General features: G+C 42.1%; 1 protein-coding gene across 1 annotated transcript in view; it reads right to left on the bottom strand.

Annotated features, from left to right (window-relative positions):
- The window catches only part of LOC136838536 (alpha-mannosidase 2-like), an 86,614-nt gene that overhangs the window by 9,906 nt on the left and 48,834 nt on the right, over positions 1–27,874 (bottom strand). Inside the window, exons 17-22 of the mRNA XM_067103678.1 lie at positions 19,107–19,273; positions 18,106–18,239; positions 17,561–17,713; positions 8,475–8,594; positions 8,250–8,357; positions 7,497–7,709 (exon numbers count right to left, since the gene is read on the bottom strand). Of these exons, the coding sequence (XP_066959779.1) occupies positions 7,497–7,709; positions 8,250–8,357; positions 8,475–8,594; positions 17,561–17,713; positions 18,106–18,239; positions 19,107–19,273 (895 nt within the window). The remainder of the gene's footprint in view (positions 1–7,496; positions 7,710–8,249; positions 8,358–8,474; positions 8,595–17,560; positions 17,714–18,105; positions 18,240–19,106; positions 19,274–27,874) is intronic.

The raw sequence follows: 27,874 nt of genomic DNA, 5'->3' as shown, positions 1-27,874 counted from the left end.
GTCTCCAACTGGCGATAGCTTCTCCCGCTGTTCTAGAAAAGCCCTTCGCTCGTATGAGTCTGCTGATAGTCGAAATCCTATCAGGGCCAGAGTGGATAAGCCCTGATGGAACCTCCTGAAGTGGGGTTGTCTGAGCAGACTTGGGATGGCTGGCATGAATCTCAGGAAGTCTACAAGTAGGCTGATCAGCTCCAGGAACCACTCCTGTGGCCAAATAGGAGTTACTAGAATCATCCTGATGTTCTGGTGTGACTGAAATTTCCTGAGCACCTGGCTGATCATCCCGAACAGGGGAAAGGCGTACAGGTCCAGATCAGACCAGTTCTGCAACATTACGTCTGTTGCCCAAGCTAGTGGGTCTGGAAACGGGGAGCAGAACAGAAGAAGACAATGGTTTCTGGACATCACGAACAAGTCCAGCGTGGGCTCCCCCAAAAGTTTCCAAAGATCAGAGCACACCCGACGGTCCAGAGTCCACTCCGTGGGAGGAGTTGTTTGTGGCGACTTAGCTCATCTGCTATCACGTTGCATCTCCCTTGGATGAACTGAGTTATCAGCTGAGTTTGATCTCGGTCTGCCCAAAGTAGCAGATCCCTGGCCATCTCGTAGAGGGAGAATGAGTGGGTCCTTCCCTACAGTCTCATATATGCCAATGCAGTGGTGTTGTCTGCGTAGATCACTACCTTCTTGTTGCTGACTTCCTTTGCAAAATGTTGCAACCCTAGGAAGATAGCTTTCAACTCTTTCAAGTGTAGGCTTCTCTACTGTTGGGTCCAAACTCTGGAAATTTCTTTTTCGCCCAGGAGAGCTCCCCTACCCAGATCCGATGCGTCAGAAAAGAACTCTAGGTCGGGTTTAACAACACAGAGAGACATCCCTTCCAATAACCTGTCTGCAGAATTCCACCACAGCAGGTCTTCCTTGATCTCCTTTGTTATCAGAAATACACACTTGTCCTGATCCAATTTCCGATCCCAACTGACCCTGAGGAAATATTGAAGCGGTCTCATGTGCAACCTCCCCAATTTCACAAATTGCTCCAAGGGTGCCAGAGTGCCTAGCAGACTCATCCATTGGGTTGCTGAACATGATTGGAGCAACAAGAAAAGGTTGACTTTCGTCAGGCAGTCTGCAATTCTTCTGGGGGATGGCAAAGCCCAAAAAATCTGAGTATCTATCCTCATCCCCAAATACAGAATCTGTTGAGAAGGAGTCAGTTGGGATTTTTGAAGATTCAGTAACAACCCCAGATCCTGCGTCAAGAGTAGAGTCTCTTGAAGGTTCTTCATGCACCTCTCTTTCGTGGGAGAGCAGATTATCCAGTTGTCCAAGTAGAGAGATATCTTGATTCCTAGCAAGTGTAGCCACTTGGTCAATGGGGCGAGCACTCGAGTAAACACTTGCAGGGCTGTTGATAACCCGAAACATAAAGCCTGAAACTGAAACACTTGGCTCTCGAAGACGAATCTCAGGTACTTCCTTGAATATTGATGTATGGGAACGTGGAAGTATGCATCTCTCATATCCAGAGATATCATCCAGTCCCCTTGGCTAATGGATGCAAGGACAGATTGGGTCGTTTCCATGTGGAACTTCGTTTTCTTGATGAAGACATTCAGGGCACTCACTTCTAGACTGGCCCCCATCCTCCTGTGGCCTTGGGAACCATGAACAATTGGTTGTAAAACCCTTCGGAAATGAAATCTTCCACGACCTCTATTGCTCCCTTCTTGAGGAGGAAAGAGACTTCCTCTGAGAGGGCCAAAAACTTCCAATTCTATGGAGTAGGCCTTTAAATCAATGGGAGTGTTGGTCAATGGAGAATTCACTTTGAAGGATATGCAATATCCATCCTTTAACTTTGAAGGATATGCAATATCCCTCCTTTAACACTTGAATAACCCACTGCTCTGCCCATTTCTCCTTCCACCTTTCCCAAAAAAGGTGGAGTCTGGCCCCCATGGCAGCATGAAGGACTGGATCCTCATTTCTTAGCCGCAGGCTTAGAGGAGAATCTTCTAATTGCTCACGAGGCAAAACACACTGTACCTCGCGATCTTGACTGAGACCTATGATGGGTGCCTCGAAAGGACTGAGGCTGAAGGGGAGAAGCAGATTTTGAGGTAGTTGTGGTCCAATCCTTGGAACCTCTAGATGACTGTACGAGGAGATACTGAGTGGACTTCTTGTGCAGGTGGGAGGCGATTTCTTCTACTACCGCTTGAGGAAACAGGTGGAGACCATCAAGAGGCGACAAAAGAAGTGCTGACTTGTGGGAAGCCAGAATGCCCTTGGAGGCAAAAGAACCCCACAGCTCTCTCTTCTTAAGTATGCCCATGGCATACAACAGGCCACTTTGAGAGAACTGTCTCTAACGGCCTTGTCGGGGCAAGAAAGTACACTGTGCCAATCTGGAAAATTGAGAAAATCTTGGATCTTCTTAGCTAAAGCTCTGATGGACCAGTTCATGAAGCTAAGAACCGCCAGAACCTTGAAAAAGTTCTAAAGCAGATGGTCAATCTCAAGGGATGAAAACATAACCTTAGCCAAAGAAAAGGCAGATCCCGGGCCAAATCCACAAAACTGGAGAAGTTCCCTTGGGAGAAGGCAGCCACTCCCAACGAGGGAGCTTCTCCAGTAGCGTATGACCAATATCTCCTTGAAGAAAGATGAGAGGGCGGAATGCTGAAGGATGCCTTACCTTGATGCCTCTTCTCAGCTAACCAATTGTCCTCTTTCAACAATGCCCTCTTAGAAGAAGACGAGAATAATCTTAGGAAGCTTCTCCAAACTTGTCGGCTGATCGCTCATCATGAATGAGTAGGCTAGAGAAGCAGGAGCCGCTGGGGCAAAAAAATCAGGAAAGTTCTGAAGTAATACCTCAGCAAAGAAGCATAGGCTAAAGGAACTTACTTCTGGCCTATATCCTCTTCATCTGAAGAAATAGAAGAAAGTGAAGGATCCGCAAGTGTGACTGCTGGCACAGAAGCAGCTTTCTGTAGAAGTCCCAAAATTCTATCCAGCTGTCTTTGAAGAGAGGCCAATGAAGGATCTAGTTCCTTCACAGAAGGTGGGCCCGTACCAACAGATGTGCTAGCAGCTGGTAAACCAGCCGATGACGGCGGCGAGAGCTTGAACGAAGAAGCCACAGCAACTGGAACTGGTGCCTGGTGATCCGATGGAAGTCCGACTGAAGAATGGTGCTTGGGTATCAATGGGTTGTCCATAACTGCACTATGATCCAATACAATCTGGTACGAACAGGCGCTCGGGTGCTATCTGGCGCTCAGCTGCCAGCGAGAGCTCGGTACAACTGGTTGCTCAGCCACTAATGGCAGCTCTGTTACTACTTGGCTCTCCGTTACTACTGGGCATTCAGCTACTAGAAGGCACTCAATGACAAACGGGCACTCGGTGCCAAACTGACACTTGGCTCCAAACGGGCACCCGCTTCCAAAACGAGAGTGACCATCAGAAGAGCGCGGGCGCTCTCAAGAAGAGGCATGCTTAATTGAATGAGAAGCATGCTTAGATGACACAGACAATCCAGGCACTACTGAAGAGCGATCCGACTGAGAAAAGCACTCGGGGCTGTCCCAAGCACTGCACGATGGCTGTGAGCTACGTGAAAGCTCTCTAAGCCTTTTGCTGGGTAGTGGAGGGGACTGATCCCTGAACGAAGAGCACCTTTCCAGGGGGCACAATTTGTCCATGAAACGCCACTGGCGCCTCCTACTTGGACTTGAGTCTCTGGAACTCAAAAGATCATGAACACCTGACACACCTTTCCAGTGGCTGTCTTCTGTCGCAACCTGGGATGCAACAGGGACAACTGAGTGGCAGACCCCACCAACTTCCCTTGGGCCTCCAGTGTGCCTCCTCCAAGGGTTGGGGGAGCATGGCAGTGACCTCGCATAAGAGAGTCGGTGGGATGGGCAGCCACCTCCTCCACTATCACTTCATTTGCACTAGCACTTTTTTCACTAAACTATTCCTTGAGGAAATGCATTGATTCCCCAATCTGGGCCACAGAACTTGCGAGCAGACCGAACTTTTGGTCAAATCTTTGCTTGAGGCTGGTGTAGCAGTCCGGGTCGGGAGTGTGGAAGCCAGGAGATGGAGTAGGTGGAATTGGAGGAGGGCTGGAAATGGGAGAAGTTAATTTAACAGAAGAGACAACAGGCTCATCAACATTACCAGGCATCTGAACAGAACCCTGGCTAGCTAACAATTTTACTTCGGCTCTAGAAGTCGCTTTTCTCTTACAGTCTCTCTCTGATTTAGAAAGATGAGTTGCTAAAGTTTTCTATTTTTTGGTGTTCCATCCCTTACACTCCTCGCACATCAAATCAATTGAACATACCTGTCCCCTACAAGCAGTGCACAAGGTATGTGAGTCACATGAAGCTTTAGCCAGTCGAGTATTGCAGTCTTTGCTGCAATACCTGAAACCAGAAGTGCTAGATTCTGGCATGGTCACAATTAGTAAGTAAAAAATCAGTAAGTCTATTAGACTAGTCACAAGAAAGCTATTAACTGAAGCTATCTAAATACTCAATGCTGAAGGCTACCGGGTCAAAAATACTTCACCAACAGGGGAAGATCTCAACCAAAAACTCAAATTCAGCTGCGCAACTTAAAACTGTGTTGGTCTTAAGCCAGCAAAAAAGAAAATGAGCTTTTGGCAGAAAGCAAATTGACCTTAGCTAAGTAATTATTGGGTAACTTACTAATATAAAAAAGCAATTTTAGAAGCCTGGGGAGGTTTCTGAAACTGGCTCTTTGGCCCTCTGCTCTAACAGAGATTCGACTTCCTCTTGAAAGACTAGGAACTTCCCCTGATGACGAAGATAAGAAAGGAAGCTATTACAGACACCAACACAGGAGGAAGAGCAAGAAAAGGAATGACATAACCCTCCCTGATTACTTCCACCATCCAGGTTTCTGTTCCTAAGTCTTGCTACACACTCCAAAAGGCTTGCAGATGGACTTCTACCAGAATCTGAGGGCTGCAATACTCAATTCTTTCTGGCACTGCAAGATCTCTTATTTTTATGAAAGCCAGACATGGATCCTCAAAAGGGCTCAGATGAAGAGGCTGGAGAAACCTGAGAAGGTTTTGGCTGAACCTTGGATGGCAGAATGGAAACAGGAGCAGGAACTGGTTTCTTCGTGGATGACTTCCATGACTGTTTAAAAATTTCTCATTTTACTGGTTGCACAAATTCCCCCTGACCACTCCTGTTACAGACCAGAAAAAGCAAATGACTTCTGAGAAAGCAACACTAGGAGTTAGATACATGCATAAATGCTCCCTCTTCTTGAAAATAGCATTTGACATTGAGTACCAAGTTTCTCCAGAAGTGTCAATAATCACCTGTTGAGACAACCCAAGAACTAGACTTCCAAAATATGGACTCCTTCCAGCCACACAAATCCTTAAGCTGGTATATGGAATGAGCAATAGTATTAAGTGAGAGTTCAGCAAATGATAGTACCTCAATTGGAATGGTATTATAATGATTTGGTTTATTGCTATGAATAAAAATACACTAACTTTTTATATATAAGTATACTAAGTGTTTTTCTTTATTTCTTATTAGTTTTTGTTGTTACTGGAGTCACTGTCCACTTCCTATTAATTAACTGTGAACCTTTCTCATTTCAAATAGAAATGTGGAAGGTGCACCCTTTCACGTGAAAGCTCCAAGTAAAGAGTGTGAAGAGGATCTCTAATATATCAGACTGTTCAGTATGAACCTATGGCTGTGATGCTTCATTTGCATGTATGAATTTGGATTACTAAAAATGGCAAATTTTTTAGTATTGTAAATGAGTGTTTCAAAGGGCTAGACATATGTAATGTAAATGCCTATGTAAATGCTTGATTGGCCAGTGTAAAAGTGTGAAAAGAAACTTTTTCAACTGATATTTACATGATTTTGATGATAATACTCATGGTCAGCTGTGCGTTGATATTAATGAGTACCTTCAGAGTAATGCCAGTAATCATTATGCTTTGCACCTGTACAGGGTGCATAGACTGAAAGGGGATAACCAATCTAGCTGCTGTAGCTGTGTCTTTTTCCTACCTACATATAAATGAGTGGTATATGACCTCACTGAATTTGGTAGTAGTGGGTCTGTTGATTTATCCTACAGTATTTACTGGAAACTGTTGTCTGCTTGTTTGCTGTGACACATTTATTTTGGAAAAATAAGACTGCGTACCAACTGGATGGCGGGGACTCCTCCCCTTCCATCAGTAGCCAACTACCAATATCCATATTGTTTTTAGTTAAATGGCTGGCTCCAGCTTGCACTGAAAGTAAATCCCATACGTAAAGACCAAAGGTTTGTATATGTGTAGGAACAAATAAGAATTGAAAATTTAATTTCTTTTGTGTACTTGAATAGAAAATTTCCTGTAATTTGTGTGTTGTTATAAGGTAAAGACACCCTATTTAGATTATAATTTCTTTGTAAAGTTACTTAGCTTAAGGCATTTATATTAAGGAAATCTGAATGCTTAATAATTATGTTCTTTCGGGGTTTTCTGATGGCCACCATTAAGTAAATGAAAGTTAACAGTAATGAAACAACTGGAGTAATATATTTTGATTTATGTGTATGTAATTGTATTTATGTATGCTGATTGGTTAGGTATGTTTGTACTGTCACAAAAATTGGGGTGTCTAACATGTATGAGTGTTTTGTAAATAAAGCAGTTAAATAAGGATTGTGTGTTTTCCTGATATCCTTTCACATTCAGCAAGTGAAAACACTACTGCTTATAAACCTCATTGCCTTTAAAAAAAGTAACAGATAAGTCTTATTTAAAGCACACTCGCCTGTGTGCTTTAAATAAGGAAACACACTGCAATATGAAAATATTTGAACCAAGTTGAAAATGACGTTGGCACTTCTTATGCGTTGGTTAACAAGCCTTACTGTTACCAAGGAGACACAATCAAGTAAGGATGTTACCTAGCTGGGAATGAAGGTCTGAAGGTAAGAATGTGCACTGCTGCTAAACAGACAAGAGATATTTTATTTAAAAAGCTATCTAGGAATGGTGTCTAGGATGGAGACCAACATAAGTTGTGATAGGTGATGGGTTTATGATGAAACAGAATACAACATAACTAACTTTACATTATCTCATTTCCAATACTCTTTCCAATGTTTAAGATGTACATTCAAGATAAGTCCATGAATGACTGCAAGGTAAATAATTACAAAGTAAAAAGATATCTCTCATGTAGTATTTAAAAGGAATAGAAGCAACAAAATTTCTGAGTCAATAATGCCATGGTATCAAAATGTGTTAATTTAGATCTATCAAAATAATGGAAGATAAGAAAATGAGACAATAAATAAGAGATCCAACATTTACCAGAAACTATCTACCAAAGATAAGCTATACAACTGCAAGCGTAAGTGTTAATTAGAATATAACAGAACAGATCTTCATATAAGGAAACCTGAAAACTTACCTTTCCTCCATTAGTTGAGCAAGTTAAACCCGGTGATTTAAAACCACAGTCAAATCCCAAGCGGTGGAGTGTTAGAGATGCAGTTGTGCTGGCTTCATAGTGATTTGCAAAAGTATTCTCACTGGTTGGGGCTAGCATTGTCCGCAAATTAACAAGGTGTACATCACATGGCAGTGAACCACCAACACTCCAAGAAGTTCGCATGGGACCAATCTAGAATTTAGCACAAAAATACACATGACAAAAAGTATAACTAGCAAGATGGATCATTACACAAACTAATGTGAACAATGAAAAAATGTAAAAAACCATAACTCTACTAGCTAATCACCAATTAACATAACATATCTGTTCTGAATTAATAAAGTTACCTCAATAAGGACTCTTTATAGTACAACATAGTATGACTTGTCCTTTACGTCTAAATTTCTTTAATGTCACAGAAAACCACATGCTAACAACAACCATTACTGATTTTTAAGACAAACAGATTTGTGGGACTATTTTACAATGGAGGAGGAAAACCTAATACAGCAGTACTGTAAGGTTATATTGTTTACAGCAAAGGAATTTGAATGTGGCTTCTCAGAGTAAAAAGCTTTCAACATCTATTTCAAATTTCATGGATATAAAAAACTGCTTTAAAAATGCCTTTATTCACTAGTCACGGCTGGTTACAGCTAAATTCACCACATAAAAGAAGTAACTGCCAAATATACAAGAAAAAAATGTAATCTATATGGAAAAACAAACCTTTGGTGTTGGTATGAGCATATACAGTGGGTACAGTATACCAGCAAGTCCTGCATGAGCTACAAGGGATGGATAAGCTGCAGATCCTTCATGGCTTATGCTGGACTCCTAAAAGAATAAATTTATATATGATACTTTTTACCAATGTACTACTGCAATATAATTGATCATATAAACAGGATTTTCATATTTCCATCTAAGTACACACACTATTACTAAACAAACCTTAGTGCTAACACGTGGTTCAACAAGAAGACGGAAGATATTTGGAGTTAACAAATTATCTAGCACTCCTTGACCAACCCCTCGATTATCATCTTGGTTAAGTCGCCGATCCATCATAATCTTGAAAAGAAATGATTCATTAATCATGTACAGTCAATTTACCTGATGCCTCTTCATGTCAAAACCAATCTGATATAGGCAAATATGAAGTTTTCATAATAAAACTAATATTGTAATACTTACCTGAACACCTGAATTAGCCCTGGTTACCTACCAGCCCGAACTATATCCCCAACTCATTACCCACTAAGTGGGTAATTAACTGTCAGCGTTACCAACGCTTACAGGAAAAACCTAACAAATGAGTTACCTAGCGTACCGTTGGCAACGCTGCTGCAAGTCCCGGCTGTGTATGGCCGAGAACCCCAATTGCGTTATTCATTAATCATATTGAAGTGGGGAGGAGGGTGGGAATCATTCAGGTGTTCAGGTAAGTATTACAATATTAGTTTTATTATGAAAACTTCATATTGCAATACACTCCCTGAACACCTGAATTAGCCCGATTAACAAAACTCAGTGGAGGTGGGTTCAATTAAGTCAGACCGACCTACCAACAAGTAAAGCAGGTAACTCATTATCGTCTATTCTGCATAAAAACAACAACAAACCTCACCTGGTAGTCTACTTAACAGGTGGGGATGCCTGGAAGGAGAGAGTACCCTTAACGTCAGTCTCGAGTCATGGTACTGTCTGGGTCGAGCTACTTCCCATGTGGTATTCAAGAAAACCTCCAACGGAAGAAGGGAACTAACTCCCATGTGGCTAATCAAAGCCTCGCATGTAGCGGAGCCTGGCGAACCTCCCATGTGGCTATTGGTAGCCTCTCATGTATGGAGGGGAACGGCGAGTCTCCCATGTGGCTATTGTAGCCTCTCATGTACGGAGGATAAGTTGAATGTGCAGTCGGAGCTTCCGAATCATTGCCGTCCGTTGCTGTCGATGCTGTGCCGGGAGGTTGAATAAATCTAGCTGAAAACCACCTGGCTATACCTATCCTCAGTTTCGTAAAGAATTCCGATTCACTGACAAAACTACTCCCCTATCTTATGCTGTCTAACCTTGCCCCTACTCTCCCCACCCCCACCTTTCATCTACCCTTTACTAAAGAATTGAATTGGCCGCCACAAAAGGACCCAGCGAGTAACCCTTATCCGACGAGAATTGAATGTCCTTAAGGTAGAAGGAAGTGAAAACTGATACTGATTTCCAAGTAGCTGCTTCTAAGATTGCTGACACCGAGAAATTCTTGAGAAATGCCGGCGATGTCGCTACCCCTCTAATACTATGAGCTCTTGGGCGTTCAGAGGAGTTCGATGGTTCGAAAGAGACGAAGAATTAGCCGACGCTTGTTGTATTACCTCTCTTAGGAAAAAACTAATAGCATTCTTCGAGATCGAGTGTGAAGGACGTCTGGGAGAAACGAATAACGTTCTCGGGTGAGGCAACATCTTTTCTGTGCGTGATAAATAAGCCTTCAGCGCCCTGACCGGACATAATAGCATTTCTGAAGCGTCACCTCCCACGAAATCTTCTAAGGACGTTACTCTAAACGCTCTGGGTAAAGGATTCGATTCGATTCGATTTAGCTACGAATTCCGGCAAATATGACAGAAAAATATCTTTCCCTGAGAAAGATACAGTTCTTGAGACCGCTCGAATCTCTCCTACTCTTCTAGCTGTGGCCAGAGCAACTAGAAATAATACCTTCTTCGTTAACTGTCTTAATGACAGTGTTTCTAATGGCTCGTATTCTGACGACCTAAGGAGAGTCAAAACCGCCGCTAAATCCCACGATGGTGCCGAAGGAAAGAACTGGACGTTCTATCTTAAAAGACCTTAAGAGATCGTGAAGTATTCTACTGGTCGCCAATTCTGGGAGATGGAAACGGAACGTACTACTAAGCATTGATCTGTAACCGGCGATCGTAGAGTACGAAAATTTCTTTTCTTTCCTCAGAAAAAGAAGAAAGTCCGCTATCTTCGCTACCGTTGGTAGAGAAATACGATGACCTTGGTTCCGGCACCAACTGCGATAAACTGCCCACTTGGCCTGATATAGTTTTCTGGATGATCTTCTCAGACAGAAAGACAGTTGGCGAGCCACTGCCTTAGAGAGTCCGGCATGACGTGCTGCTCGCTGGATAGTCTCCACGCAGCTAGCTTCAGCACGCGGAGGTTCCGTGGAAGTGATGGAAGTGCGGCTGTCTGAGAAGATCTTTCCTCTCTGGCAGGAAAACCGGAACATCTATTAGTAAATCGAGAAGGTCCGGGAACCAAGGTCTTTGAGGCCAAAAAGGGCAAATCAACGTCATCTCGGTGTTGCAGGAGATCCTGAGTTTCATTAACACTTGTTGAATCATTCGAACGGAGGGGAATGCATACGTCTGCATGTCGTTCCAAGAATGCAACATGGCGTCCGTCCCGAGCGACATGGGATCTTCTACTGGGGAGAAGTATACTGGGAGGCGAAAGTTTAGTCTCGTAGCGAACAGGTCTATGGTTGCTGGCCATTTCTTCAATAGAAGTTGAACCTCCTCCTGCACTAACGTCCATTCCCCCCCTAGAACCTCTTGCGACCGGCTTAGGGCGTCCGCCAAAACGTTGAGTTTCCCCGATACGAATTGAGGAACGAGAGTAGTCCTGTGGCACTCGCACCAGCGGAGAATTCTCTGGGCGACTTGATTCAAAGTTTGTGATTTTGTCCCCCCCTCCTTCTTGAGGTATGACACAGCGGTTACGTTGTCGCAAAAGAGCGCTACCGTCCTGTTGCTTAACTGATCTGCGAAGCAACTTAGAGCCTCTTCTACTGCTCGTAGTTCTCTGTGGTTGATGGACTCCCTCCGATCCAGATTCGTCCAAAGGCCTCTGGCCTGACATTCCTCCAGGGTTGCTCCCCAACCCTGATCCGAGGCATCTGTGTACAGATGGAAATCTGGAATGGGGAGTCAATCTTCGCCGATGGTCAGATGATATTCTTCTGACCACCACCAAGATCCTTCAGGCAAGAATCGTCCCAGACTATGAACGCGTTCTCTTCCCGAAAGTCCCAGCGATTCCTGAGACATGCCTGAAGAGAACGCATCCGGAGACGAGAACCTGGAATTAGGAGAGAGGGGAGGCCATCCTGCCCAGCAAGCTCTTCCATAGGCTTACAGGTTGCGCTCTGTTCGATCTGAATGTTTCTAGTTGGCTCAGCATTGCCAAAACTCGTTCCTCCGTCGGAAAGCCCTCAAACGACGCCAGCGTCTGAATCGTTATCCCTAAGTACGTTTTTGTCTGAGCTGGAATCAAAGAGCTCTTTTCTAAGTTGATGCGTATTCCCAACTTTTGACACAAATTCAGCAAGAAGTCCTCGCCTGCAAAACTTCCTCTACTGACGAAGCCTGAACTAACCAATCGTCGAGGTATTGCCTCATCCTGAAACCCCGACGATGCATTATCTCTGAAATAGGAGACATCACCCTCGTAAAGACTTGAGGTGCTGTGGTCAGACCGAAGCAGAGGACTCTGAACTGAAATGTTCCAGTTGGACCCGAGAATCGAAGGAACTTCCGAGATTCCGGATGGACCGGAACTTGGAGATAAGCGTCCTTGAGGTCCACTGAAATCATCCAGTCGTCTCTCGGACCGACCGCAGCACCGACTGAGAAGTTTCCATATGAAACTTCGGGAGATGATGAACCGGTTGAGACTCGAGAGATCTATGATGGGTCTCCAAGATCCTCCCGACTTGGAGCCACAAAAATCCGACTGTAAAAACCTGGGGAAGAAGGAGCGGGTTCTAATGCCCCTTTTTCCCAGAGAGCTCGGACTTCTGCTGCTAACGCTATTCCCCTGATGGAGGAAGGGGAATAACTGGGAAGATGAACCGGTGAGCTGGATAGAGGAGGCAGGGAACGAAAAGGGACTCTGTACCCCTTCCTTAACACCTCCACTACCCAACTCTCCGCGCCATACTCCTTCCAGGATTCCCAGAATGGAGCTAGGCAACCTCCTACCGGTGCAGACGAGGGAAGTGTCTCCTACTTCCGAAAACCCTTCTTAAGGACAGAAGGTTTCGGATCTGAAGCAGAAGCTGAAGTCTTGGATGAGAAACGGACTTTCTTAGGGGACCTGGTTGGTGATTTGGAACGGGTCCGCTTGGCTGGAGATGTCATCCTGGAACCTCTCGGAGATCTAGAGGACTGTGCTGCCACTCGAATCATGGCTTGCTGTGACTCGACAGCTGAAGAAGAGGAAACGAAATTTACCATCGAAGCTACATCTTCCTCCCTGAAAAGACTGTTGCTGAGCGCCAAAGGTGCTCTCAACAGAGCCCTTTTGTGAATATCTGGATAATGCGGAGGTAGATGGTTCAGAAAGAAATCCCTCCTTTTCTTACCGAAGAAGGTCGTACAACCGGCCGATATATTTGCCTGATAAGCCAGTCCCATTGACACGAAGTGATGAGATTGTCGAACAAAACCGGGTCCGAGGAGAATAACCGTCCTGTTTAAGGAACCCCATTAAACCAGATAACATCCACATCGAATGGGATAGAGCCTCCGACTGAGAACGAAAAGTGTCTTCCAAAATACCCGCTTCTCTCGCCGTGACGGAAACCAAACGATTCGAAGAAGGGACCCTAGATAGAAGAGCTTCCACTGATTCATTAAGAGGTACCCTAACACCCGCAGAAGGGTTACCCGCAACCTTGTAAAAACCCTTACGAGAAGGAAGTAAGGCGGAATCCTGCCTACCCGACCCAATTAATGCCGCTAACCTACCGTCCGCCTCCCTCAATGCCTGCTCGACACGGCCAAACCAAACTAGATTCTTTGGTGCATGAGCCACCACTGGTTTCGTCGCGAACAGTGACTCAAACATTGCCTGATTAGGTTGAAAAGGTTCTTCCGGAGCCTTGGACTGTGGGTAAAGAGCATGAATGAAGTCCACCATCCGCTTGTATTCGCTCTCGTTCGCTGAAGGAGAACAGGCTTCGGTACGGATCCTCTTCCTCGCAAGAGAAATCCTTATCAGAAAGATCCGACCGAGTCGAGACAGGAACAGAGACAGGCTGACCCTAGAAAACGCTGGATCAGTTAACCCGAACACGAAATACCTGAGTGCGCAAGACGCACACCTGGGGAATCAACCGCAATGTTGCGGGCAGCCGAGAAGGGTTGCGCAAAACCCGCACTCTCCAACAACGGTGGAGCTACGCTGAGCCAGACACACCTGGGCGAACCACGCCCCCTCAGAAAACGGAGAAGCCGCAATACTCGCCAACCCGAACTAGGCTGAATAACAGAAGCATGCTGATGAGGAATCGCCAGCAGAGACACTCCGCTATTTGCGGAAGAAGAACAAGGTGGAAAAACTCATGTTGACCCGCAACTTGAACCCGAACCTACAAAAACCGTCCTAACCGGAGGAACAGAGACACCTGTTGGAAAGGTAGAGAAGGAAGGTACAGTAGGAGGAAGAGAGAAGAAGAAGCCACACTCGGGGAAACCACGGAGACCCTGCCGATGACGTCATACATGTAGGGAACGCACCAGACGGACCGGAGCTCACAGGAGTTTCGCATGGGAAACTGCGAGGTGCGAACCCGAAGCGATTGTGGATGATAGGTTACCGAAAACCTAGTTACTGGAGTGATTGTTGAGACTACGGGGCGAAACATTGAACACGGGTACAGTCGCACTACTAGATGTCGCAGCAACAGGCTCGGAAGACGAAAAACATATGATTTGTGGAAGATTGTCCCGAAGGCAAGTCCGTTAACGGTAGAGAGCTCGGATGAGCGAGAGAAGAAACCGAAAGTCTCCCGAAGAATGACCAAAAACGGAAGGTTGAGAAAAACCCAAAGAAGAAGATTTTGAAACCATAGGAGAAGAGATGTCCGTGGATACAGAAGAAGCCATAGATTTTAAGGAAAGAAAATAGACCGATTCTGTTCCCCCCTGATAATCCTGTAAAGCATCATTTGTAAATTCAGGAAGATTTTTCAAGACATGCTCAAAAATGTTGGAAAACCCAATATTAAAACAATTTCTAACCAAAGATCTGTAGCCTTTAGAGAGTCCCAACAGATCAGCATTATACTCTGCAATGTTCAGCAATTGATCAATTGAATTGGACTCTGAAAGGGACGAAGGTTTGTCCCGAGGGGAAGAAGAAACTTGGAAGAAGAGAAAGGGATACTTTCCAACCTATCCACACTAGAAGAGCTAGGAACCAAAATTGAATCATCCTCTACCGAATTCGCAACCTTTTGTTGCAGAGAGCCTACTGCGGGAAAAAGAACCGCTGTTGGATCCAACAAAGGAGCCGCAACCTTAATGACACCTGACTCCGACTGCACCTTCAACTTATCTTCCTGATTCTTTACTACCGTCCTATCTCTAACTGTCTGCGTCAATCCTAAATTAGATTTTACCTTAGGACTTACGTTACCAGGGTGAAAGGGGAAATCTGCTGCTGACACTGCCTGCTCCGCGCCGGGGGGGCCGGTAGATCCTACCTTTGAGGTTTGCGGTTCTCCATGACCCCCGGCACCCGTTAGGGCTGATTCTGGAACAGGCAGGGGAGCTGAAAAAGAGCGATTAGGTTCTGTGTCCCTATTAACTTTTTCCCGATCCTTTATCTCTGTTAGTTTTGACATGAAACTTGAAAACAAACTAGACATGCTGGCTGACAATTTGTCTTCTAATTTCCTAAATAATTCTGACTCTAAAGCCTCTTTGTCAAAACCCTGAGTTTCTACCGCTGAATCCTTACGTTTACTCTTAGAAGCTAATGATTTCCTATGCTTGAGATAATCCTCCATCTGTGTTGTCGACCATGACCTACACTCGTCACATCGCAATGTGACGCTACATTGTACCTTCCTGCAATTTATGCACAACGAATGTCTGTCGTTTTTAAGGGTACTCATCCTTTTCTTGCAGGCGGTGCACAAACGATGGGCTGCGGTGTCTCCAGCGGTAGCGATCTCCGTCGTCACGGCAGAAGCAGAAGTGGAAGCCGAGGAGTTGTCCAAGGGTGGTGTCTTATCCATTTTATCCATTTCAAAATCCAAGCCAGGCCAAGTCAAAACGGGAGAAAGAACAATCCAGAAGAGAAGGGGGGCGATCAAAACCAGTCCAAGTCGTTATCCAATCCAAAAACGAAAATAAGGGAGTCGGGCTAATAACCAAAATTTCGCCTGATGTAGGACAAGTCCTAGCAGCACGGCGAACAAAAAGCAATTGAGGTTCTCGGCCATACACAGCCGGGACTTGCAGCAGCGTTGCCAGCGATGCGCTAGGTAACTCATTTGTTAGGATTTTCCTGTAAGCGTTGGTAACGCTGACAGTTAATTACCCACTTAGTGGGTAATGAGTTGGGGATATAGTTCGGGCTGGTAGGTAACCAGGGCTAATTCAGGTGTTCAGGGAGTGTATTGCAATATGAACACTATTAGGAAACAACATACTAAAGTCCATTAAAACCAACGAGAAACCAAAATGAGATGACAAATAGAGATAATAAATCTAAAAAGAACCTAGAACCTATGAAGTAATCCCTTTAAATACTATAGAATAATATATTTCAAGAGCACAAGCAAAAGTAAGTTACAAAGCTGCAGCAACAGCAAATTCCACAAAAATAGTCACCTTGCTACTCATACCATGAGAAATTTCTCATTTCTGTAAACATCAGCAAAAGTTTCTAAACACCAAACAAAACAAATAACACTTACAGCACTTGCATTTTCTGTAAAGACAAAACAAAATTCTGCCACAAAATCATGTCAAAGTTAGTGCTAAAACAGCTAACAAACGACCGATTTATCCAACAGATATAGCACTAACTGAAGACCATGGCAAATTTTACACAGACTCATAAAACAAACTCCATCAGCTTCCATAAGTATCTTACATTTTCTAAAATAATAAAACCAAGGACTCCAGTTGGATACTCATCCCAGAACTATGACTCCCAAGGTCAACACACCCTTTCTGATGGGAAAGAGATCTGGACCCCTTCCAAAACTCATGTGGGTTAATGCATATAACTTTGGATATGAATATTTGCTTAAACTATATGTATTTTGGTTGAACTAAAATTAAAGTACTTGAAAACAGTAACAAATATACTATATTCCTCTAATTACAACAGCCTCTTTATTGATACTGCAATATTGTGATACCAAGCTATTGTGGTTCTCAAGCTCTTTGCAATATTATTACCAAGCTATTTCAATTCTAAGCTACTTGGCATCTTTTCTGCACCATGTAAGTCAGTAAACTACTCTAAGTATTTGCCTTCACCTTTCCTCTGTTTTGATGTTGCTTCAGTAAGAATTTTTTTCTCTCTGGAGTCAACTGTTAACTGTGAAACTCAAACTCCATGGAAATTTTTTTTCTTATTTTTGGCTGCATCAATCAGCTCCTAGTGGGACCCTACTATAACCATTCTTCAAAAATCCTACACTGGTATTTTTCAAGTATTTTACTTTTATAACCAGCCTCAAAATTCAGGACTCTAGTTACTTCATTTTCAGCTTTCTTCCCTTCCCACTAGTCTTGCCTGAGACATGAGAATTAAACCTGAAAAGTGTAAAAAATAACTGATTTATGGTTCTCTGGCAATGTGACACCAAAGTTATTGACACCAAGCAGACAAGTGTAACAAGGTAAACCTTTTGAACTGATATCAGTTAATATTTCTGGAATTCTGGGTGTCGTGAGAGTCCAAGAGATACTGGATGACAACCCAAAACAACCATCTCAACTTTATCATACTAACTCCTGTGAGAATTGGCTTCCAGATCTGTCATCTGGACACAAGTATATTTCTAGTGGAAGGTAATGAATACTTCTTATCAGGAACTGTTTCCTGTGACTTAGTCTTATTTTTTATCATACATGCTCCTGAGCCAATAAAAATAATGAATCCTACTTTCAGCGTGAAAATATAAACGTGAGAAAAGAATGTTTAATGGCTTGAATTAAGAAACTGCTGATTAGTAAAAATGAAGTCATAGAGAACAGTACCTCTAACTGTCCACTCTTGAGTGATGATCCCCCAAGAGGTTGGGCAGATAGAACACTTAAACGGTAATCTTGATCCTGAATAAAGGCTTGCGAAGGCACCGGGTAATAATTGGCTTGCAATGGCAACTTGGCATATCTGGTTCTCCTGATAACCTGCAATATAGGGCAGACTTATCACCACAACAGAAGCAGGTGATACTAATGAAAGTCCCTTAAACAGAGTGACTGTACTTATATCAAAACATAGGAAAAAGTAACACATCCTCATCAACAAACTTCTAGGATTCTACACATTTATGCTGTACAGTATATGAGAATCAAGGACTGGAAGAATCACAGTATATATGGCAAAATGAAGAGAGGAAGTATCTAACGCTCACAGTTAAACAGAAGCTTTGCACTTTAATGATGCTAATACAACGAAAGGTATTACACAAAAAAAGGTGCTTTGCTTTTCATTATAAAAATACTACATTGTTAAAGGATACTTTGTATTCTGGTATCAATATGCATGTTCAAGAATAACAGCATTGTGAAGCACATACCTGGAACCCATTCAAGTCAGTAAAGAATATGTTATCATTCTTTACACCAGTGTTCAAACGCATAGCAAACTCAAAATTTTGTTCTGCTGTAATATCAACAAAATTTGCAATGTCGATGCCAATGCCGTCAACACCTGGAAGGTAATAATTTAAGAACAAATAATCTAATATATAAGGAAATGCATGAATCAAAACAGTCATAGCTATATTTTTCCAATGAAAAATTGTGATCTTATTAAACCAAATTATTTTTTCTTTTTATACACTCATTACTTTGAGTAACCTAATGTCCTAACTAAAATTCTGCAGGTGAAGATGAGCTGCTTGCACTCAGTGAGTACTTAAGTGCAGCAAGAGACTGGTTTCTGGCTGTCAATCTTGTTCACTCTTCTAACAGTTTTAACCTTTAACCATTGGCAGGAGGACTGTGTGGCAAGGAGGGAGGAACATTGGCAAAGCATGAAACTGTTATTTGAGAATTGTAGGATCTGTTTAGACCTCTTTGTTGCTATAAGCACTATGACCCATGACTTTATAACCCTCAGGTCAGACAGCCGTGACTGTGTGAGACAGTCTCCAGGGCACTGAAAGTGAGGTACTTTAGGCATCAAGTTCTCTACTAGCCTCTTCTGTCAACAAAAATCCTCCAGTTTACATTCTGACTCTTCATTCAGAATATTTTTAAAATACTGTTCCAACATTCAACTAGCTTTAATTCCTTTATTTTCATCTAAATATAATGTACACTTTAATTTTCTACTTCAATTGTTAGTAGCAAGAGTATACTTTAAAATACACACAAAACTGTTCTTTTATTGGTGAATACAGTAAAGATACTACATTGACTGATCCTGAAATCATTACGAATACTGGCAAGAGTACTGTACTTGATATTTACAAATTAACCTTTTGTATCTGATATCATCACATGGAAAATTTTTAAGGACATTGCACTAGGAAGCTCAGACAAAAGACTGAATGAAAACAGTTTCATCTACTACCTGGAGAGTTTTTAATCTTAACCGTGTGCAGGACATTCCTCAACTGAATAGACACCGTCGACATAAGACTTCCTTGAACTAATGTAACACCTGGCTGACCTATAGGAACTGGTACTGCTTCTCTGTCTGGGAGGAACAGATATGCTCCACTAGTCTCTCGGTGATTCCTGCAAAAGAATACAATATAATAACACACATTTTATGTGTCACTTCTAACTTCTACTAAAGACAGAATTTCATCAGAATCTTCAACACTCTCAACTCATATTTTTTTACAAAGCTGTAATCTATTGAAAAAAAGCAAAAAATTAATTTCTAAACAACAAACCATAACTTTGTCAAAATGGTCAGATTTAACTATCTCATACAGTAAACGCTGTGTGTTCACGGGGGATGTGTACCACACCCCCTCGCAAATAGCTAAAATCAGCGAATACTTAAAACCCCTCTGAAAACACTTAGAACTTCCTATTTTGATGGTTCAAACAAAAAATCTCTAAAATTGCTTACACCTGAGTATTTTAATAGTTTTTCACAAAAAGTGCATTTAGTCATGTAAATGGTATGAAAATACAGTAATTAGCGAATATTCTTCAGTGAAAAGTACTGCGAATGGGCGAATTTTCCATGAATAATGTGTGTATACATTCCACAGAGAAATACACGAATAGGTGAGTACGCAAATCGTGAGACTGCAAATACGAGGGCTTTACTGTATTATAATTCCAGTCAATGGTTAATAATAATCCGACTAATTTTAACAGGAAATCTTCAGTTCCATAGTGAAGTCTTCACTACAAAGAAAGAAGACTCATCTATACTGATCATTTCTTAAAAACATGACATTTTTATAATAAAATAAAGTTTTATATATAAAGTACTTACCAAGTAATTGCATAGCTATAGTTTCCACTTTAACGGCAGCTTAGATTAAAAATTTCGTGGGTAGCGCTTCGATACAGTTTGTGTATGTGATCAGCCGATACCACTAACGGAATACTGGAATGACCTAGCAACAATTCTCATTCATTTTATGCCTTATGCCCAACAGAGGGGAGGAGCAGGTGGGCTCTGATTCTGTAATTACTTGGTAAGTATATATAAATTTTACTTTATTATAAAAATGTCATTTTTATATATATACTTACCATGTAATTACATATCTGAATCCCACATTGGCAGGAGGTGGGATACATGGACACAGTATTCTATTCCAAAAACATTTAGTTATGTAATGAATTTGAAATAGAAAAGCTGCTAGCTTTGAATACATTGCTTGCCGTTCCTTATTAGTTATGAGAGCCTGCAGTATAAAACTGCAACTGGTTGACGCTCAACTTAACCTGTAGTGGCGTGGCGGTAGAGCCAAGGGTTGTCTCTACTTAAGTGGGAGCTTTGTAGCGAAGGAGTACTCCGATGGCTACCAAAGCATCAGTGGAAGTTATGCAGCTAAGGAGTTATCCAATAGCTAGCAAAACTTTAATAGGTGCCCTTGGCCTGGGCGCAGTACCAACATAAAAACAACCTGATACACTGTCACCTACACTGAAATAACACCACAACCCATTCACTGAGAGTGGTGGGTGCTCCAGGTACTTTGTACCTCCTGGCTCCTAAAAAACTCTATACGTCACCAGAAAAAGAGAGTAGGAGAAAATCTTATGCGTCCTCCTGCCATACCATGCCAGTCCCTATCCTGTGGTAATACAGAATTTACACGCTACTGGCATCAGTCTGGAGTTGGCGCCAGGTGAGCTGTGGAAGCTCACGGACTGGTACAAATATTGCTGGTGCCAGACACTAGCTGGCATCAAGTGAGCTGGGCGCCAGCTGAACTGCTGGGAGATCATAAAAGCCTTAAGCTCTAAAGTTGGCGCCAGACTGTAGCTGGTGCCAGGCGAGCTGAGCACCAGGGGAGCCCAAAACTCTGGGTGCTGCGGGTTCTATACCTGGGGCCAGACTTGTAGCTGGTACCAGGTGAGCTGGATGCCAGGCAAGCTAGCAGCTTGAGGCTCTGGAAGCTCTAAAGCTGGTGACAGACTGTAGCTGGCACCCAGCTCGTTCAAGTTTCACTTCTTAAGATAGTGAGATGTGAACGATGATTATACTTCCAGTAGGTCGATGCAGAATGGAATTTATGACCATATGTGCCTGTGAGTCATGAAGGATGATATACTTCCAGTGGGCTGATGCCAAATGGAAGCAAGGGACATATGTGCCTGAAAGCTAAGGAAGCAGAGGCTGCTCAGATGACCTTAGCTTTCACTAAAAGAATGCAAAGTTGTTCTTCTGAATCTGAATGTTTCAGAAATTCTCTTAAGGATGAAGGACAATGTGATCTTAATCCAAGGGAGAGGGGTTCCTGACCAAACATCAAAGGACAAGAAAGCCCTCTAAATTATCAAGTACTGTTCAGGTAAATGCCTGAAAAACTCCAATTGGACAGAGAGTTCACCGTTTTCCACCAGAGTTGGTGAGTGCTCCTGGTGCGTGGAGCATGTGCTGGTGCCAGGCTGTAGCTGGTGTCAGGTGAGCTGGACACCAGGAGAGTTAGGAATTCAGGAGCTGGCTGGAGCTCCTGGAAGCCAACGATGTCCATTAAGCTCCAAGGGAGAAAGAACACATCCAGGTCTTGTATGGATCCTCACTCTTGGCTAAAATCAAAGGAAAAAATGAGGGTGACACATCTCTTGCTTCCTAGCTGGGTGTGAAAAAGGCTTGAGAGGCCTTTGAGAAGATGAAAGATCCAGGTTTCTGTGTTTAACCAGAGATAAGCATAGATTGGTACCTCTTCAAGGAAAGCGAGAGAACCTAGATCTTCTCAGAAACAAAGAAGTAATCTGCAGCAGGGTCAGAGGTGTCTAAAAAGAAGAGACGAAGAGTCTGAGATACCAGCTTTGGAAGACGACCACTAAGTCTGGGAGACGGAGGAAGAGGGTGACTTCTGAATCTTGTAATAGCCTCTGCAACACCTCTTGAAGACTCTTTGAAAGACAATCCTGTGGACAGTCTGGCACCTGTCTGGGCAAGAGCAGACCCTCGTGGTAGTATCTCTGAAGCTAGGTTGTCTGAGAAGAGACAGTTTTGGGTAAGATCTTGAAGAGTCCACCAGTAACTGGAAACTGAACCTGAGACTTTTCAGAGCTTCCTCGACCATGTAGAAGGTTCCTTGAAGAGGCAAACAGGTCCAAGGCTGGCTTGGTTCATACATTAAAGACATTCTGACAACTCAGGGGATTGAAAGACCATGATGGGAAGGACAAGCTTCTGACGGCCCAGTACCTCCTCCTAAGCTTAGTTCCTGAATAAATCAAATGACTAGAAGACTTGATTGATCTGTCAACAGAGGAAGAACTCTGCTGATTGGTCGAGAGGAAACACTGGATCCAGCTTCCCCTGCTTAAGCAGATGTGTTAGGACTGAGGTCTAATCCAAACACACTACCATAGAGCTGGAGTCGAGCAGTACTAGGGCCTTAAGAGAAACACTTTAGCTCTCCAAAGTATAAGTGAGGTTCCGTTCTTCTTGGGGACCAAGTCCTGGATATCTTCCCGGTTCTTCAAATGCGCTCCTTTGACCTAGATCTGAGGTGCTGAGAAGACTAGAACTAAGCTCAGTAGAAGCAGGAATTCCCTTGCACAAGTCATGTTCAGACAGCCACCACTGGAAATCTGACTAAAGAAACCTGGGCTAAGAAACAACATGGAGGTGTCTGACTGTTTCCCTGTCCCGGTGAAGGTTACTGTCAAGAGCCTCCAAGCCCCTTTTCTTTAGAGATAATGAAGTCAGCTGACATGTAAAGACTGAATACCCAGACAAGGGGAAGTCAAATGCAGGAAGAGCTAGTAATCGGGAGGTCGAAGCAAAGACTCCCGATTCGGAAGCCCTGTCCCAAAAGATGGAACTAAAAAACTCTCTGGGGTTCGGACGGGGATCTGGAAGAGTGATTCCTGCACATCCAAACTCCTATCCAACCACCCTGGAGAATGGATGAAAGAGTTATCTGGATCGTCTCCCTCTTGACCTTCATCTACTGTCTAAGAGTGAGAAATGAAGAACTGCAGTCATGCAGCCCATCGTCAGGAGCAGAGTTCAAGAAAAAATGTCGAGCACTCCAAAACTAGTGTCGGAATGGCGTCATTTGGAGCAATAGTTCGTTGCAACTGTGGGAATCTCAAAGCAGAAGGGAGCTATATAATTACTTGGTAATTATTTATATAAAAATGACATTTTTATAATAAAATAAAGTTTTATATATACTTACCAAGTAATTACATAATCAATGTCAAACAAAATAAGAAAAAACTCATCCTGCAAGATTTCACCTTGAAGGCTACAATATACAAATTCCGGTGGTTGATTTAAAGAATCCTCCATCGGAATTCGGTAAAATAACCGGAAAATAATGAAAAAAGCTCCCACCAGACCAGGTGTGACCACCACGGACGGCAGAAGCGAATGAGAATTGTTTGCTAGGTCATTCCAATGTTCTGTTAGTGGGATGGGCTGATCACCTACACAAACTATATTGAAGCGCTACCTGCGAAATTTTGAATCTAAGCCGCCGTTAAAGTGGAAATTATAGCTATGTAAATTACTTAGTAAGTTACTTATATAAAAATATAAAGTATTCCAGTAATTCCCTCACAGGATCTGTCAAATTCTTATTACTGAAGAACATACATTAGTTCGAATTGAAAAAACACACATGCTCAAGTGTGTTAATTGTATTATTCATTGAAAAGCTGTGTCCTTCACTTATCAACAAAGAATTTACATTAATATATATATTATTGTAACGACCCGAGTGGGCCGTTATGCAGGTTCTTTAACATACTCAGGACGGGGCTGTCATGACTGACGGCAGATGCAACAAACAAAGGAGGGGAAAACAACAAAAACAATAAAATGAGCTTAAAATTAATTTATTTACAATATTTATAAGTGAGTCAGGTCTGGTAAAAAGATAAAAAAACCATAAATACAAGAAAAAACCAAAAGGCAGCACTAAACAAAAGCAAGTTAAACAAAAAGTAGCTTTAAACAAAAAAAGGCAAAAATAAACAACAGCAGGCAGAAGAAAAAGAAAAATACCAAACATACGTCCTCCATCGGGTCACCAAGACAGCCCTCAGCTGTGCGACAGGGACAAAAATCCACAAACCAGAAAACCCCGATGGAGACGTCAGGACAGCCTCACGCTGTCATCAAAGATGAGCAGCTCGTGGTCACACGACTACTCATGGTCACACTCCACCTCTACGACGTGCTCCACTTCGTAGGCGTGCTCCAATTTGCTGCTCAAAAACTCGACCAACGTCGACACCAAAAACTGCCTGCTGCTGCTGCCACTGCCGCTACTCTCGCTGCCCTACCAGACCCGACTGACGACAGAAAACCGGCAGCTCACCACGAAAACATCAAAACTAAAAAAACTTTAAGGTAAGGAGGCAGCAATCCACAAAAGGGAACGAGCGCGGAACCAGCAGTTCCATAAAAAACCATCATAACGTGACAATTATATATATACATATATACAATATATATATATATATATATATATATAATATATATATATATATATATATATATATATATATATATATATATATATATATATATATATATATATATATATATATATATATATATATATATATATATATATATATATATATATATATAGTTACATATGTATATATATATATATATATATATATATATATATATATATATATATATATATATATATATAGATATATATATATATATATATATATATATATATATATATATGTAGAATCTACTGATCACTTTTACCAGACACATATGCAATTCTAATAGCCACAATGCCCTCTTAACTTCTCTAATATATATATATATATATATATATATATATATATATATATATATATATATATATATATATATATATATATATATATAAATATAAATATAAATATATATATATATATATATATATATATATATATATATATATATATATATATATATATATATATATATATATATACATACATATATATATATATATATATATATATATATATATATATATATATATATATATATATATATATATATATATATATATATATATATATATATATAGTTACATATGTATATATATATATATAATATATATATATATATATATATATATATATATATATATATATATATATTTTATATATATATATATATATATACAGTACTAAACAAAACTTTAGTCCGGCCACGGTTGAGTAGCTAAACATATAAAATTTGAAGGAACCAAAAGTGCAAGAAAAATTCTGTCAAATCATTAGGCCGCTTACTGAGAGTAGCTAAGGGGGAGGAGCTTATGGCTCGATAAAAAGAAAAGTTGACAGAAAGGTTTTGGCTGGCGATCTACGTGCTAACGTGAATTTTTTGCTCCACGCTCCCGTCGAAGTTTTGGCCTACCCCTGGTCACATCCTGGGACCCTGTGACCTTACTATGGGGAAATTTAAGGATCTGAATGAACAGATCATAGCACAGATATGTGCATTAAAGGAATCAGGTCTTAAAACGAAGGAAATCGCCGCTCAGGTGGGTGTGAGCGAGCGATCTGTTAGACGCTGGGTTGCCAAGTTTCACCAGGGTGGAAGGCGATATACCGTCGCAAGTAAAACGCTCTGGGAGGCCTAAGAAGACTTCTAATCAGTATGACTATTTTAAAGCGTCAATTAGAGGTTAATCCACGCATGACATCAAGGAAATTGAAGGAATCCAACCCACAACTGCTTGGTGATGTTTCAGTTCGGACCGTCAATCGCCGTATCAATGAACTTGGATACACAAGCCACCGTCCACGGAAGAAGCCAATTTTGACCAAGTTACAGAGGGATAAAAGAGTCAAATTTGCTCGGAAGTACAGCGTGTGGGATGAGTCTCAATGGCTAAGCCTGCTTTGGTCAGATGAATCGACTTTTACGGTCACTTGTAATAGAGGTCGTAATGTTTTTCGCAGGTCCGGAAGCGACCCTCTTGACCCTAGGTACCTCGAAGGGACTGTCAAACACCCTGATTCTCTCATGGTTTGGGGAGCTTTTACTGGTCATGGTGTAGCCAAGCTTCATGTCTTTAAAAAGAATGAAAAAGTTAACCAGTATAATTATTTGGAGTTGATGTGTGACATTTTGCCTGATGCATTCGAGGATCACGGGTGCCACATGTTTTTTCAGCAGGATGGCGCCAGGGCTCACTGCGGCTAAATCTGTCACTCAGTGGCTTCAGGATTGCGAAGTTCCCTTCATCAATGATTGGCCTGGTAATAGCCCTGACATTAGCCCAATAGAAAACTTATGGGAGATCGTAAAGAGGGATCTACAAGACAAAGATGTGTCGTCTGTTCCAAAGCTGGAGGCAGAAATCCGCGCATCTTGGAACAACATACCGAAGGAAATGCTTCATAATTTGGCCTTGTCTGTACCAAAACGACTGAAGGAGGTGATTAAACGTAAGGGTTGTCCTACTAAATATTAGTGAATACTAATAAAGGTAATTTAGACTTAGAATTGTGTTGTTATTAGCCTATTTGTAGTTTAGTTATGTTGACATGTTTTGAGTTGAGTGAGGGCGGACTAAAGTTTTGTCGAGTACTGTATATATACATATATATATATATATACATATATATAGAAATCATCAACACACAATCACGTGTGGAACAGAAATAAATTTCTGACTCACGTCGGGATCGAACCCAGGTCTCTCAGGTGGAAAGCAAGGCGTTATCCACTGGGCCATACAAGTCTAAAGAAGTTGGAACCTGAGAGCAACTGCACCCTAGGAATTACCTGGGCAAGCTAACTGCTTGCATACCAGCGAAGTTTTCCCCAACTTCCCGACTCAGCAATGACCCAATAGACAACATTTCATTGAATTATCCCTTCTGAGTGAATAAGATAGAAATCATCAACACACAATCACGTGTGGAACAGAAATAAATTTCTGACTCACGTCGGGATCGAACCCAGGTCTCTCAGGTGGAAAGCAAGGGCGTTATCCACTGGGCCATACAAGTCTAAAAGAAGTTGGAACCTGAGCAACTGCACCAAAAAGGAATTACCTGGGCAAGCTAACTGCTTGCATACCAGCGAAGTTTTCCCCAACTTCCCGACTCAGCAATGACCCAATAGACAACATTTCATTCGAATTATCCTTCTGAGTGAATAAGATAGAAATCATCAACACACAATCACGTGTGGAACAGAAATAAATTTCTGACTCACGTCGGGATCGAACCCAGGTCTCTCAGGTGGAAAGCAAGGCGTTATCCACTGGGCCATACAAGTCTAAAAGAAGTTGGAACCTGAGAGCAACTGCACAAGGAATTACCTGGGCAAGCTAACTGCTTGCATACCAGCAACATTTCGAATGAAATGTTGTCTATTGGGTCATTGCTGAGTCGGGAAGTTGGGAAAACTCGCTGGTATGCAAGCAGTTAGCTTGCCCAGGTAATTCCTTGAGTGCAGTTGCTCTCAGGTTCCAACTTCTTTTAGACTTGTATGGCCCAGTGGATAACGCCTTGCTTTCCACCTGAGAGACCTGGTTCGATCCCTTCACGTGAGTCAGAAATTTATTTCTGTTCCACGTGATTGTGTGTTGATGATTTCTATCTTATTCACTCAGAAGGGATAATTCGAATGAAATGTTGTCTATTGGGTCATTGCTGAGTCGGAGAAGTTGGGGAAAACTCGCTGGTAAGCAAGTAGTTAGCTTG

The sequence above is a fragment of the Macrobrachium rosenbergii genome, chromosome 1 (genome assembly GCF_040412425.1).
Source record: "Macrobrachium rosenbergii isolate ZJJX-2024 chromosome 1, ASM4041242v1, whole genome shotgun sequence".
In the NCBI taxonomy this organism is placed as follows: domain Eukaryota; kingdom Metazoa; phylum Arthropoda; class Malacostraca; order Decapoda; family Palaemonidae; genus Macrobrachium; species Macrobrachium rosenbergii.
The sequence above is the reverse complement of the archived record's forward strand: the minus strand, read 5'-3'. Positions and strand labels throughout refer to the sequence as shown.